The sequence below is a fragment of the Pipistrellus hanaki genome, assembly GCF_964339955.1.
Source record: "Pipistrellus hanaki genome assembly, chromosome: 4".
Classification (NCBI taxonomy): domain Eukaryota; kingdom Metazoa; phylum Chordata; class Mammalia; order Chiroptera; family Vespertilionidae; genus Pipistrellus; species Pipistrellus hanaki.
The window spans coordinates 12,702,441-12,718,692 of NC_140506.1; the positions used below are offsets into that span (position 1 = coordinate 12,702,441).

The 16,252-nt window shown below is 37.6% G+C and overlaps 1 protein-coding gene across 4 annotated transcripts in view; it reads right to left on the minus strand.

Moving 5' to 3' along the window:
- Positions 1-16,252, minus strand: part of DNAH5 (dynein axonemal heavy chain 5) — a 210,628-nt gene that overhangs the window by 76,434 nt on the left and 117,942 nt on the right. For all 4 annotated transcript variants that reach the window (XM_084881713.1, XM_084881712.1, XM_084881711.1 and 1 more), the window contains exons 35-43: positions 14,640-14,812; positions 12,553-12,731; positions 11,975-12,162; positions 11,474-11,668; positions 9,995-10,129; positions 9,087-9,194; positions 6,407-6,560; positions 2,816-2,962; positions 1,770-2,011 (exon numbers count right to left, since the gene is read on the minus strand). In XM_084881713.1, the coding sequence (XP_084737839.1) occupies positions 1,770-2,011; positions 2,816-2,962; positions 6,407-6,560; positions 9,087-9,194; positions 9,995-10,129; positions 11,474-11,668; positions 11,975-12,162; positions 12,553-12,731; positions 14,640-14,812 (1,521 nt within the window). The remainder of the gene's footprint in view (positions 1-1,769; positions 2,012-2,815; positions 2,963-6,406; positions 6,561-9,086; positions 9,195-9,994; positions 10,130-11,473; positions 11,669-11,974; positions 12,163-12,552; positions 12,732-14,639; positions 14,813-16,252) is intronic.

Consider the following 16,252-nt stretch of genomic DNA (forward strand, 5'->3'; position numbering starts at 1 on the left):
GATTTTGCAAAATGAAAAACAAAGATTTTCACCAATAGTTTAATTAATAACCAATGTAGAAAAATATCAAAGAATTCTCAAGAAATTAGAGAATTTAGTCATCTGTGGAACCCAATATTAGGAAAGCACAGGTGATTCATAACAAAAAAAATAGCATTTAACACAAAACAGTATTTTCTTAAGGGGAAGAAAGTTCCTTCGGCATGAAGACATCAGCTCATTCTTAAAGACTCCAAACAGAAGCAATATAATGTTGGTTCCAAATATTTCATCAACTCATGAAATGAAAACAAGACAGCACTTTTGAGTCGATGGGACCAAAAACATCAACTACAGGCCCAGTAATCAGCTTGGTTCCCTGGAGCTGAGATTCCCATGAACACCCTCCCCATTGCTCTGTCCTCTCATAGCTCCCTCAGCGCGGCCTTGTACTGCTCCCTGATTACTGTGAGTCGTGCTTCTTCCCACTCATTTGTAGGAAGTAATGGCATTAGTTAAAAGCATATAAAAATATTACGTACGTCTACCATCAATGTAAATGTCCAATTCACCCTCAACATTGACAAGATATAATGGAAGCTTATTTCATAAATAGCAATATTTATTAGCTAGTAGCATAAAAGTATTTTTAAAACCTTTGTGAACTGGTAGTATTTGGGGGAAATCGCATAAATACACTTTGACTTGGAGTTTGCTGTATCTGTAGTTACCAAGCCTGGGAGGGGTGGGGGGGGTAGCCCAATCATCTGTGTTATAAGAACTGTCACTGGTGATTATTTTTGCAAAACCAGTGTTGGGAACACTTGCTCTGTATTCTCCTTAATGAATGGATAACATATTTGTAAAATCTGAAACCTTTAGAAGAATTTTTAGTGATATAACCAATGTCAGTATCATTTTGCTATATAATCTCCTCCTTCACATCTTCATACTTTACCAGATGTAAACTCTTGCAAAACTTAGAGATGAGAAAATTCTGAAAATGCATTATTATAAATCAGGATATACGCATACACAAATAGAAGCACAAAAATTTAATGGCAATATAAAATAAACATCTACTTTAGCCAAATTATGAATTCATAAGTTTTCTATCCAAATCATCTCCAAAACATGTATGTAATTAAAAATAATCTAACGATGTCAAAAAAAGGTTTTATAGATGGCTTATCTAATAAGCATTCTGCCTTACACTATAGTATCTATTTAATTATAATTTAATTATAAGTAATATACTCTAGGATATATTGGTAGTAATAAAATAATATCCCTTATCATGCATTAAAAAGAAATTATCTGAAATACTATTTCCAAGTAAAACTTAAAATATTATAATCCTGAGTCTAATAAAAATCTCTTTTATGCAATTTTAATAAATTGTCTTCTTCAAGTTAATATTTTAAGATGGCTGCTCCCAAACTTTATGCGAATGAATACCTTTTAAAAATGTCATGAATCCCCAAAGTGGAAAAATTTTAATTTTATTTATTCAGTCACTGTTTGGTGGGGTTATTGATTCACCTGGGCCTTGCCATTCTCCTCAACCCAAAGTTTGGAAATCACAGCTCTCCCATGATTAGAAGAGCACTGAAGAAACCTGGAAGGGGCAATCAGGATTTGCATGTCCCAGAGCATTCGAGGTTCTCCCATAAACAGTGGCATTAAAGTGCAATCACACCCTGCGGGTCTGCGGGAAAATCAGCAGGCACTCTACCCGAACACTAAAGGATCTGCTTCCTCTTTACACAAAAGAAAGACTCCAATCATACCTCCAGAATAGGACTCCAGTCCAGGATAGAAGAACTCATGAAAACCATCCCATTCCTTGAGACGGTAGCAGGAGAAGCATTGTCAATGTTATGAGGCTCAAAAACAATTTTGCAGTTTGGAGCCATGGGAATCCGATCGCCATTGGCAAGGGTTAGAGTTTTGTTATCATCCAAAACAGAATTCAAATTTTCAATCCAAATGGCATCGACTGGACCATCAAGAACTATCCAGATATGGTCCCCTAGAATATACAAGCAAAGGTGTGGAGGGGGGAGGGTTGGGCATACATACACAAATGTAGCCCTTATGAGTTTCTTTAAACAACATTCAAACACCTAAACTGAATAATTTGTGCCTGGCTGGTGTGGTTCAACCTGTGCACCTGTTTCAATTCCAGACCCAGGGCACATGCCTGGGTTCAGACTCAATCCCCAGTAAGGGCGATGCAGGGGGCAGCCAATCAATGGATATTTCTATCTCTTCCTCTCCCTTCCTCACTCTCTAAAATCAATAAAAACATATTATAATTATCCATATATAATCTGAATAATTTTATAGACTTCATTTTGTATATATACAATTTTCTTTCCAAAGAAGCCCACTTCCTCCAGTGATTTTATTGGAGAATCAGGTTTTTGTTAATAGTCTGTACTTAACTAAGAACATTTTTAAAATACTTAGTGAAAACAGTTATGGTAAAACCACTTTATTAACTATTATAAACTTTCCTTAACATCTTTTTCTATGTCTTTTATTCTAAGAAATCAGAGGAATACAAGAACATTTTTTTCAAAAGGAAAATAATTCCTTTCTTAACCAAAAAAAATAAATAAAGAAAATAAGGGGGAGAAGGGATGAAAAGGTTTTAAATACACTAGTCAATAACTTTAGTATTTCAACATTCACAGATATTACAGGGATTTATGACTTCTTAGTCTTAATTTAGATATTATATGGAGAATACAGTTTTCTACTAATTTTAAAGAGCCACCAAGGATTTTACTTAGAAGTACATGTCAAAATAGTATTATAATTCATCTTCTACCTTTCTTAGCCCTCAATGTTTTCCTCCAAAGAGTAGAAAATATCCCATCAGTCCAGTCATTCGTGGCCACGTCGAGCCGCCCAAACATTTGTGGGGCCGTAATCGCTTTGGGATTCATCCTCATTTCCCGGTGTGGTTTCCCACAATCTAGACCAAGTAAATGCAAATTTTAAACAACTCAGATGTAGAGTGAACCATCATTATGCAACATGGTGCTAATTTGTAGTGTAGAGTCAGCAGGTGTTCAAAATATGAAAATCCAAAATTGCATTGAAAATATGTCTTACTGCATTTCCAAGTTGTCATAATTAGCCTCATATCTTAATGATTAAATTGCACTTGTTTTTACCTTCTGTAAAAGAAACTGCATATTACATAAGAGGAGAAAAGGGATGCCATGTTGGAATTGACAAAGAAATTAATGTAATCTGGAAATTCTTCAAGTTTCACAGCTCAAAAACCTTTTGTCTTATGGCGTACTAGATTGCATCTCATATGTGACATATCACCTAAAAGTGGCTTCTATATCTACATTACCAGCTTTTATTTGCTGGGATGGGTTCTTGCTCATTCGGAAAAAAATAAGCTAAAATAATATGTTGCAGGAACAAAATCTTTCTTTTGTGGCAAACCTCAAAAAAGATATTTAAATCTTTCAAATCCTAAAACTACTCTTAAATGCTGGATTCTATGCATTTGGTTGATAATCAGAAAAGTGACAAATAGTTTAAAGTATAAAACCCTAAAAATAGATACTAAAATATTGCACACTATGTGAGAGGTTGACACAGGCAAACATACGGTACACACATGTGCACATTTGAAAAGGTGTTACATTAAAACCTACTTAGAAAATTAAACCAGAGTTCTCTTTTTTCAAAAATCACAAAAAGAATCAAGGTAATTATTTGCAGTATTTTATGATGCTGAAGTTCAACTTAGTCACAATTCAGCTTTTGCAATAAACGTTGTTCATAAGACTGGCAACACTTTTTCTTTTTACTAGTAATCTAAACACACTTAACAAAAGGCCAGCAAACTCTTGACATGTGTGAAAGAATCACAGGTGAGATCCAGACTTGGTCTGTTACCCATACAAGAGAAACTATAAAAAAAAATTACGTCATTAAGGTAGAATTATGTCATTTTCATTTAGAATATCATAATATTTTTATGAAAGCACTAAGAAAAAGCATTAAGGAAAAAATGTTTAACTTTCAAAATGTTGGTAATTCCTCTAACTTCTCCTCTTAGGCATTTCTTGAGTGTCCTGATCACTCAATCTGCCATCAACTGTTCTCCCCCATTGGTTGAGGGTATGGCTGCCTCATACATTAGATCTCACTGACCCCTATTTCCAGGCTGAGCCAGTTCCCTAGCTTCAAGGAAAGTCATAAAAGATGAAAAACAGAGAAACTGCTGGTGTCGAGGGGAGAAACTGTCCAACAGCCACATCAATAGCAGGGTCATGCCAAAAAGATAGCATTGGGCTCCAATAGCATCTGCGATACCTCATCATCTTCCCCACTTCCATCCACACACAATTACATTCTCTTCATGTCAATGGGCTTTCCTGGGTATGTCATAGTCTGCTTCCTGCATGGTCTTCCTTGCAGTAAGAATGCCTCATCTCCACCTGCTTCCCAGCCTTCCAACCTCAGATGCAGTAGCACCTGCTCTGTAAGCCCTTCCATAATTCCTTGGAAAAGATTCTGCTGTCCTTCACCCTGATCACAAAGTAATTATCCAAACTTTCCTCATAATGATTCCAAGTTGACTTAAAGAAATCTGTGCCTGTCTGTAATTCATTACACTGTAAGCTCCTTGAAGACATAACCACTTTTTTTTTTTTTTTTTTTTTTTTTTTGCAGAACCTCCCAAAACCTCCAAGTATTTTTAATGAAAACATAATAGGAAATGAGGGAACAAATCACATACATGGGTCTTGCACTTCTTCAGTAGAAGGTCAGCCCAATTATCTTCTCAATCTTTTGGGTAATTACAGTTTTCAGCAAGAAACAATGTTTCATTTAAGATAACAAATGTTTGGCCTACCTATTAAAACTAAGAACAGGATAATAAACAAGAAATACTAAAACCAAGCACAAGTTAATAGACAGCAAATAGCCTAATGATTAATTCAACTTTGCAAAGAGTTTTTCCAACATCAGGGATGCCATATGAATTATCCAAACACATTATACATAATGTATCTGTATGGTTTAATATTTTGTGCTAATTTTGTTCATGTCGTTGTACCAGGTGCACTTGTAGTTAACAGAAGGCAGTTTTATAACAACAACAACAAACGTATTGAGCATAATTTGAAAGGGAGAACACATCATTTTAAAGCTACGTAAAAATCCCGGCTATTATCAGCACACTGAAAACCACGTGATAAGTTCTGCAGGTGTGAGCTCCGATTTGGTGGAGTTAGGTGCTAGCTGAGAGCATAGTCCTGTCTCCATGTGAAAACCCCATAGATGGAAGTTTGATGCACAGAATTACTTCATCCCACAGCTGAGGAAACTGAGACTAAATCTGACATGTACAGGACCTTAGATCAGATAGAGGTAATTCCCAGCAACCAGCAACTCAGTACCAGCGCCCTGGGGTTCCAACCAGCACCTCTCCCTGTGGGACCTTGTAGGATGCATTCCCACAACCAAAGTTCTGTGAAATTTTGGAATTCAACTCTGGCACAGCTAAGGGCTGCTGATTCTCTTATAAAGAGAATCATCAATGTCTAATCAGAACCAGAGATTACAAGAATAATCATGACCATTACCCCCAGGTGACCTCAGGCCAGGGACTTCGATGTGAAGCTTAGGGATATCTGGAAATTAAGTGCATTTGGTTAACTTCCCCAGAAAAATACTTGCTTCCAGGTGGAAAATTAATGTATATGTATAATTAACATATTCCATGGGAATTTAAATCTTGCTTGGATCAATTAGCCTATGGTAAATTGTTTTCATTACATGTCGTTTTGCTTAAAGTCAGTTTTCAAGCAAGGACTTACTGCATGTGGAACCTAAAAAAGCCAAACTCACAGAAACACAGAGTGGTGATTTCTAGGAGTTGGTGTGTGTGGGGGGCGTGGGGAGGAGTGGGAAGACATTAGTCAAAGGTTCAAACTTCTAGTTATTAGATTAACAAATTTGGGAATCTGACATACAGCATATTAGTAATTATAGCTAATAATATTGCATCATAAACTTGAATGTTGCCACAAGAGTAGATCTTAAATGTTCTCGTCACAAAAAAGAAATGGTAACTATGTATGGGATGGAGCTGTTAGCTAATACCATGGTGTTAATCATTTTGCAATTCATAAATGAGTCAAAGCAACACTTTGTACACCTTAAGTTTACACAATGGTATGTGTCAATTATATCTCAGTAAAGATGGAAAGAAATGTTCCCCCCTGGTAGTCCATTAATGTAATATGTTCTCTCTAAAATGTAAAGCAGCATTTTCTCCTATAAAAATATGTGTGTGTATCTACCTTTGTTTCCTCTTGGGGCATTCCAGTGTGCCACAACCAGTTAAATGTGTCACCCAGAGCAATGCAGCGCGGCTGCCCCGTACCTGTCATGGCTTTCATCAAGGTGTGGATGCAGGTAGTTTTCCCTGCTCCGCTGGGCCCCAGGGTCATCATGCCATGCCGCACTCTCTGTGTCTCAAACAACTGGATGACTTTCAGTTTCCAAGGAGGATGGCTGATTAAACCAGCCTCTTCCACCTGAAAACATAACAAAACCCCTACAGTGAGCCAAACCAACAGCAAGCCAGGCTTGCCAATATGCTCAAATTAAGCATAGAGCATGGAGTGGGGGGGGGGGTTGGGGGGGAGGAGGGCAGAGGAATGGGGAGCTACTGTTTAATAAGCATGGAGTTTCATTCTAGGAAATGAAAAAAGATTCTGGAGATGGATGGTGGTGATGTTTACACCATAAGGAAACTGTGCTTAATACCATTAACCTGTCCACTTAAAATGGTGAAAATGGTAAATTTTATATTACATGTTTTATCACAATAAAAATATATATTGCATAAAAGAATATATGCACACAGACAAAAAGCAGGCTGAACATAATCCAATGTTTTAGCAAGCTAATAAGAAACATCTGCATTTGCCTTTGGGAAATGGATGCATTTATATTAGCATTTTCTTAAATGCACATCTTAAGAGCAGCTAAAGAATAAAGACTGAAGTATGAAATGTATTTTATTTTTTTATTTTTTAATATATTTTATTGATTTTTAACAGAGAGGAAGGGAGAGAGATAGAGAGCTAGAAACGTCAATGAGAGAGAGACATCGGCCAGCTGCCTCCTACACACCCCCTACTGGGGATGTGCCCGCAACCAATGTACATGCTCTTGACCGGAATCGAACCTGGGACCTTTCAGTCCTCAAACCGACACTCTACCACTGAGCCAAACCAGCTTTGGCTGAAATGTATTTTAAATGTTTAACTTAAAAGATAACATTTAATTACTGGAAAAAGTTCTAGCATGCCAGGCTGACTGAAATTCCATGTAAATGTCAAGCTCTTTGTAAGTGCACTGGGTAGTTTTTATCTATCAAATACATGTATGGAAGTTACTCTCTGCCAGACTATCCTAAATTTAATCTTCATAACAATAATATGAGATTGGCACTATGGATATCTTCATTGTACAGATAAGGAAACTGAGGCACAGAGCAATGAAGTAACTTGTAAAGTTATGAGGTGGGGATTTGAGCCCAAGAAATTCAGCTCCACGGCCCATGCTTTTAACTAATAGAATGCTATGCTTAAGTGCACTATAAATAATGCTTTTATTTTTACTTAAATAATTTGATTAATAATTATGTGTCACTTTACACTATGTATATATTCCAGATTTTTCACATGCTACAAAGTATTAATGCAACTCACCTTACAAATTACTTTATGCTTAGCTTTTTAGGTAATGCTACAGTAAGTTAGGCCATTTGATAAATAAACCATTTGCAAAATGAATTTCATTCTTACCTGATTAAAAAAGACTAAAACTTTTATATATTGTTTTTTAAAGCAAACTACCTATTTAACGCTACCATATTTCACTTTTATTACAAATATCTTCAAGGAATTTAAATGTATTTTATAAATATGAGCTAATCACCATTTCTATGACATTTTTCCTCAGCTCTTCTTCCTAGGAAAGGAAATTGAGGCACAAGGCTTACATAATTCATTTCCATTCTTAGGCGACTATAAAAAGTTAAAGCTGTACCAAATATCATGGGAAATCAAACACCTAATAATATACACTGAGTGGCCAGATTATTATTGTGATCTCTGAACGCATAATAACCTGGCCACTAAGTGTGTGTGTGTGTGTGTGTGTGTGTGTGTGTGTGTGTGTGATTTTTTTTTAGAGGCTCGGTGCATGAATTCGTGCATGGGTGGTCTAGCCAGCATGGCCAGGGGGAGGGGACATGTGCAGTTGGACCGCCTGCCAGCTGGTAAAATTCCTGGTCAAGGGGACAATTTGCATATTAGCCTGTTATCATACAGGATATACACTGAGTGGCCAGATTATTATGCGTTCAGAGATCATCATAATCTGGCCACGCAGTGTAGATACCTAGCAATCTCCCCCAAAGCCCCAGGGAGGAATCACAAGTGATTGTAGGAGAGAAAGATGATATCTGAGGGGCCACATGAGATCATTTATCTGACACTGACAGAGCCACCCCGGCATGGGCAAGGCAGCAGCCCAGCCCTGCCAGCCCCTGCTGGCTCATCGCATCTCGTTTTGGAATCTGGTTTCCATCAGTAACAGGGTCACTAGCATGTGGCCACTGGACGTGAGGTTGTGCAAGGGCAGGAAGAGCCCTTTCCTGGGATGCAACAGCCTCTCTTAAAATAGTCGTCACATCCAACCAGGTCCTAGGCCAACAAATAGAATTTAAACATTCTGAGGTTTGTTTTACTCCATTCCCTGAAAATATAATCAAGTAGTCTTGTAGGTGAATAGCAGAAATCACTATTGTGCAAATTACATAGCAATTTTTATTAAAATTGAATGTATTTGTTTTATATGTTACTATATTCATTAGCAATAATATATTAAAATATATTCTGATCACATACACCACAAAAAAAAAAAAAAAACAGTCACAGCCCCGGGTGTTGCTCTTGGAACCCACAGATTTGGGCTGCACTAGCTCCACCTGATTCCCTGAAATCCAGGTGAGACAGACTGGGTACTTGATACTCTGTGAAATGTATTACCTGTCTATCAATTGCCACCTCCAATTCAGGGTAGCCTGCCTTGTCCAGAAGAATATTTGGGAAGAGATCTTCAATCAAACTCAAAAATAAGGGTTCATCCTCATCAATCTCAAAAAGAAAAGAAAGAGAAATCAGACCCATGATTTTGGCATAATCATAGCAATAACCAGGTAAACTGATGGTGCCTAACCCTGCCCAGCTCATTTTATCATAACCATTAATAAATAAATATCACCTCCTTTGAAGTTAAGAGATGTTTCCCATAAGTTAAAAATTATTTTTAGAAAAGGAAGGAGAGGGAAGGGTGAAAGAAGAGTAAAAATGGAAGAAAACAGAAGAAAATTAAATACTGTCTTCATGACAAGTTTCCTATGAAAAAATCAGCTTGGGGCTGATTTAAATTTAAATTAAAAAGAATGTTTAATGAGTAGCAAATTAATGAATTATAATTTGGTTCACACTTATATTTTAAAATTTTTTTTAAATATCATTCTGTCACCTTGTACATAGATCCACTGATATTGGCAAACTGAATATCAGTCTCTACCATGAAATGAAATGTACACAATTATTACACACTTGTAAAACTTAGCTACAATTTTCTGCCAGGCTCTGCAGACTTTCAGGAAAGTGAGATTTTAGCTCTAAAACACAAAATGACTCAAAATATTTGAAAACATAACCTGTAGATTTTTTTTTAAATCCATTTAAATTCTATTGAAATAGGCATATGTTAGATTAGACATGAGTTAGTAAAAGTGTAATTTGAAGTTTTGCTCTCCAGCACTTTATCTGATAACGAGGCGTTTTAAATTGAGCACATTAAATAAATATCTCTACATCTCGTTTGTGCTCAGTTAGTTGAACTGATATTTAAGTGAGTGGAACGTTCCATCTGTGAACCGTACCAGTTTGGAAAGATTCATGTCTCGTAGGACGCGCATGACAATCGTGGTCTCCGTATCTGTGGGGTTGGCTCTTTTTGCTGCTCCCAATGTTCGCAGAACGGACAAAATGTTGCGCAAGCCAAAATCATAATGTACCTGGAAATTGTAAGGTATGACAGGCTTATTTTCAATATGAACTTACACATGGAAGCTGTACCAATCTGACCACAGAATGAGTAAAATGCTGATGTGCCTTTAGGGAGCGTGTACCAACAGTTAGCAGAGCAATACATTTTTATCAAGATATTTTTTACCAAATAGAGAATATCCAAGAGTCCTTTCCTGTACCATCATTAATTTAAGCCCTTAGATCAGAATTAATAGCTATGTCTTGACAGGGAGAAAGGCATAAATTTCTTCTTGGAGTACACACATCCCCTTGAGCTTCTTCTTAATAAGTCACCCATAAGAATATGTCTCTAAAGCTAAAATGCTGAACCAGAATTAAACTGAGACCCCAGTTATGAGCATCATATGCACTGATAAGTAAACAGGCGGGGGTATTAAAAAGAAAGTAAAGTAGCTACATTCCAGGATTACCTAGAGGGGGAAAGAAAAAGAACAAATCAGAAGCTAAGCCCCCAGCTTTATCATTGTCTTAATATATACCTTAAAAACTCAATCAAGCCAAATTTTAGTACATATCTCTAATAATAAAAGCATAATATGCTAATTAGATTGGACAGCCGAATGTCTTTCCAGACATCCTTCTGGATAAAGCTGCTGCAGTTGCAGCGGCTGTGAGGGCCAAGGGCAGGCAGCAGTGGAAGGGTCATGGGGGCAGCGCCTTACCCTGATTGGCCCGGTCAACACCTAACTGCAGCCTTGTTAGACTTTAAACAGAGGACCCTACCAAGTTGTGCCAGGACGCCTGACCCAAAGAAAGCGTGAGATAGTAAATACGTATTGTTCTGCCTTAATAATTTTGTGGTGACATTATGACACAGCAATAGATAACTAATACAGAAGTAATAAATGATTGATTTTGTGGCTCTTAACTCTGAAATCTCATGAATTCAGAATCTGCTACTCCAAACAGTGCAAGAAATTGATAAATAAGTTAATATATACAAATAACAAAGCTTGGCCAAATACTTGAATGAGCTTGAAAGTGAAAACAGTAAATGATTGAAAGGTTGCTAAAAACTATAAGAACACATAACACATATTATGATAAGTGTATAGGTGGGATAAAGAGAAAACATTAATATCTATAATCATTCCAGAGTATTTACTTCATTTCTATGTCGTGAACATTAATGTCTTTCAATGTACTTTTTAATAAGTCTATGCATACAAAATTGTTTTTATAATGTCCAACTTTCTACTTTATATCAATGAGGTATTTGTCAACAACCCTAGCCTACAATTTTTCAAAATGAAAACATTTCACTGAATAGAAAAATGAAACCTGCATAGAAAAACGTCAGAATGTCACACCTGTTTAGAGAGCTGCTCTTCACATAGCTTGTAGAGCGTGAAAAACTTCCTGGCCAACACAATGTTGTCAATGAAGCCGCAGCTAGCCAACTTCACTCTTATGATAATCTGACGGTCAGGGACCATCATGGCCACGGAGCGGAAGTTAATCTTCAAGTTTTCAGGGAGTTCCTGCCGCCCAGCATAGCCAGGATTCTACACAAAATAAAAGCCTAGGATGAATGATATGATCATGGGGCAACCAGCACACATCAGTAGGACATTAAAAGATCCATTATGTACACACCACAAATCTGGAATGACAACTAGAGAATTCAACTTATCTCTCTCTCCTTTTCCCTGAAGAGATTAACTGGTGAGTTATTAACATGGGCTTTAACTCCAAAGGCTTTCAACCAGGAGTGAGAGTTATAATTCCATTCATAGTAAGTAGGTGACAGATGACCAAGGAGATGTATAAAATCTGTGACAAGAGGCAGAAATTCAGTAGAGCTTCCTTACCATGGTTAGAAAAAGTCCAAATTCAGGGTTCATAGTCACTCTATCTCCATCAGTAAAAATAAAGGATTTCTTACGCTCCTTTTTGCATGTCAAAATAATGGAAATTTGCTGGGCTGCGACTGAGAGAACTGGTAGATCGATACGGTTAAATTCATCAAAACAACCCCAGGATCCAGATTGTGCCAGTCCTAAGCAAACAAACAGAATGGAAAATCCAATTAGTATGCAATTTTGGAAAGCCAAAGAAAAGGAAATTACGCAGCTGCCAAGACAAGCCAGAGATAAGCTGGTTGCAAACATAAAGTGGGACAACCAGATCATGCGTAGAGTGCCCCCAAAATAGCTCACAGCGTGGCACTTTCTCGGGAAGCACCTAAACTGCAGTGATAAAGAAGCATTGTGAAAGGCCAATGGCATTGGCATTGGAGCCACTCAACACTGCTAAGATTCAGGTTTACCAAAAAGTGTTACAAAGTGTAATGATGACCCTAAAATGAAGCCAATTATTGAAACATAAATCTTAACCTATTCCACCTTAACCTAAATTTCCCATCGGATAAAATAAAGAAAAACATCACCTTTAAAAATCCGTCCAAGCCCTCGGAAATCCATCTGATCCGAACAGTTGAAAACCACAACATATTTCCCAAGACATCGTCCCATATCCTTGGTGGTTTCTGTTTTGCCCGTTCCTGCAGGTCCAGTGGGGGCGCCTCCCATGCTCATTCCCAGAGCCTGGGCCAACGTGATGTAACACCTTGAGGGGTAGAGGCAACACTAGAGCCAAAGCACTGGCATCTAGATCATATTCTGAAACACCGCAGTGAAATGAAACCCGCACAGAATAAAAAATAAACACACACACACACACACACACACACACACACACACACACAGAGAGAGATCCAGGCCATTGTCCACACATAACATTTCCAAAGCTGCTATCTAAAATACATGTATCCTATGGCTATTACATGCATTAAGGAAAAAGGAAGGAGTGGCCTATAAAAACTCTTTAAAGGGTTAAACAGCCTTTCTTATGATAATGTAATTGCAAGTTTCCAAGTCTGAAAAACAGAACCTAGCAATTCCAAAACTAATGTTGCAACTTCTTCATAGACCCACCACATCTAAAAAAAATAGTATTCTAGGAAACATATCGGGAACCATTAAAGTAGAGCAACCCCGTTTTGAATGTGAGTTCATCATTTGAAGTAGTTGGGTGCCAGTGGCTACATAAGATTTTAATCACACATTGCTAAAGGATCACACCTTCACTCCATTTCTGGGAGCATATACTCAGCACTAATTCTCTGGGACATGCCCTCCAGAGATAAGCAAAAACCTCTCAGAGCATCTTCATATATATGTTTACATGCACGCACACACTCTCCCCAGAACTTCCTACATGTATGTGGACCTCGCTCTATCCTTTCCCTGCTTTCTTTTCCAGTCTTTTTGCTACTTTCAAAAATGTCATCACTCATGAATGGTGATTTAGTGGCCCTTCCACAGCTCCAATAGTTTTCTGCCTCCCCACCAGGCTGCTGTAAGCTCTCTGCTATCAGGAGTGTTTCATTTAGTGTCATGAATGACCTAAATGAACAGAAGAGACAGTCTAAACAGGTGACAGTGCTGCCATGTCAAACTTTTATGTTTTGCCTATTAATAGCTGTAATCTAATAGCCCAGAGGTTCATTCTGCAACAACAGCTGATGTGCAGTTTCAGCTTCTACTTAGGCCAAATATTGGTTTATGCACAGCCACTGTGCCCAAAATTAATATTCAGTGCATCCCTGAGCAGAGCATATACAAGTGGCTGATGCCACCCAACTTAAATTAGATTAAGTCAGTGGTCGGCAAACTCATTAGTCAACAGAGCCAATTATCAGCAGTACAATTGAAATTTCTTTTGAGAGCCAAATTTTTTAAACTTAAACTTCTTCTAATACCACTTCTTCAAAATAGACTCGCCCAGGTCATGGTATTTTGTGGAAGAGCCACACTCAAGGAGCCAAAGAACCACATGTGGCATGTGAGCCGCAGTTTGCGGACCACGGGACTAAGGGAATCACAGAGGATTAGCTATGAAAGGACCCTTGGAGATAGCCTGCTTCATCTTACAGATGAGGAGACTGAGTCCAGGGACCTTGCACAGCAGATCTACCTGACACAGCTGGTAAAAAGTAATGGGCAGAGAGCAGAACTAAACCCCAGGAGTGCAGCCCAATGTCCTCCCCATCGCTTTTCACCTGCACGGGCACTCCATTATTTTCCTGCTTAAAAAAAAAAAAAAATCTTAATTGTCTTTGTAACCACAAGAGATTTCACAGTCCCTAGAGCAGTCCTTAAGGCCCATGTGATTTGCACCTATTGACACATGGCAGTTAATTCCCTCTCTTGCCTGTTTTGATGTCCACAGAGATCACTTGACCTGTGCCTCTGTAAGACTGAAGGCAAAAGGAGCAAAGTCTGTCTCAAATACAAACCTAAACCCCATGTGAAGACACACCTGTCAGGCTAAGTATACTGAATTTCAAAGTCTTTGGTATAAAAGAGCTTATAAACTATGAAAGGACATTAAGCAGAAATCCCCTGAGCAAACTGTCGGGGGGGGGGGGGGGATGGAGGGAGAGGTTGTGGAATCACAGAATCTTCCCCTCACCTGTCTGTGAGTGGAGTTATGACAAGCCTGTCAGTGCAGCCTAAAAATTCATTCTGGTATATGAAAGCCACATCTGTAATGTGAATCATCATCTTGTCAGAATCTTCATTAAAATAAAATCTGCACTGCTTCAGCCACTCAAAGTCTGTAGGGCTCTTGATGTGCATCTGACACTGGAATGCAAAAGGTATTGGTTAAAACTGGGATGAGAACTATGTATTAAATGCGCACATTAGCATGCATGAATATCATAATGTGAAGCCAACTGAACTCAAAGACCACCCAACTAGGTCGGAGATATCACCTACATCATGATCTAACCCACTCATCTATTGATCAGCAAAATAACAGAGACTTCGGAATATATGGGCATGGAAAACTCAAGAGAAACTTCTCATTGTGTTCCACAAATTAAAGAGCATGACATATTTTAATAGTAAGATATTCAATTCTTAAATTTCTCCCTTAAATGTCCAATACCACAGTCCTAATCATGAGAAACAGACAATGAAAACATATTTTGGTGTTCAAAGACAAAGACTAAACAATCTCGTGAGAAGAAAAAAAAAAGTCATCTCTTATGATTATGACAAAGTACATTGTTGGTTTTATTTAAATCCATTAACTATTTTTCCTTTGATTGGCAGAGGGCAAAAATAGCTAATGGCGGGTTATTGCTCGGCAATACTTTTGTCTGAATATTTTAACCTAAATTTTGAGCCACTTTAATCATTTTTCTTTGACAAATAGGAAATCTAAAATTACCCTGAACCCTTATTTCTCAGAGGGGCAAAGAGGGTGCTTAAATATTAAGAGAAGATTAGCTCACAACAGCTTGAATGTGCTGTCATTATTTCCATTATATTAGAACCAATCTTTCATAATATTTTTTACATAGTGGGGTGAGACACGATCCAGAAAATTATTATGAAAATAAGAGCTTTGTGCCTCTTATCTAATGTCCTATTTTATAGTAGAGGACAAATTTCATGTCTTTTCACATTTCCTATTTTCAAGAGCTGCTAAACTCCTTTCTACCTTGTTCTCTTTTAAAGGCAAAAATCTGCATGACACCTGAATGTCACCATCTATATTTAAAAAAAGACCATTTGTGGTCAATGACATAAAATGTAGCAGAATTTGTTAAAGATGTAATTTACCAAAAGCCTTAAAGAAAGTACTAACTGCTCTTCTAGCAATATTATTGGGTCGGCAACTAAGTAATTGCGGGTTTCACACATATATGGCTTCAGTTGAATTTTTAGGTTTGCAGACGTAGTACAAATGTAAAACACATTTTGTTATTTGATAGTTGGCTATTAAGCTGTTAATCAGTAAAAAAAGTTTTTTGATCTGTTTTGTAGTTTTCGTTTGGCGTTCGTTAAAAAATGGAAAATCAAAAGGAACATTTTCGTCATATTTTGCTTTTTTATTTCCTCAAAGGGAAAAACGCATCGCAAGCTCATAAAAAGTTATGTGCTGTTTATGGTGATGAAGCCTTAAAAGAATGGCAGTGTCAAAATTGGTTTGCCAAATTTCGTTCTGGTGATTTTTCACTCAAAGATGAAAAACGCTCTGGTCGTCCAGTTGAAGTTGATGACGCCCTAATCAAA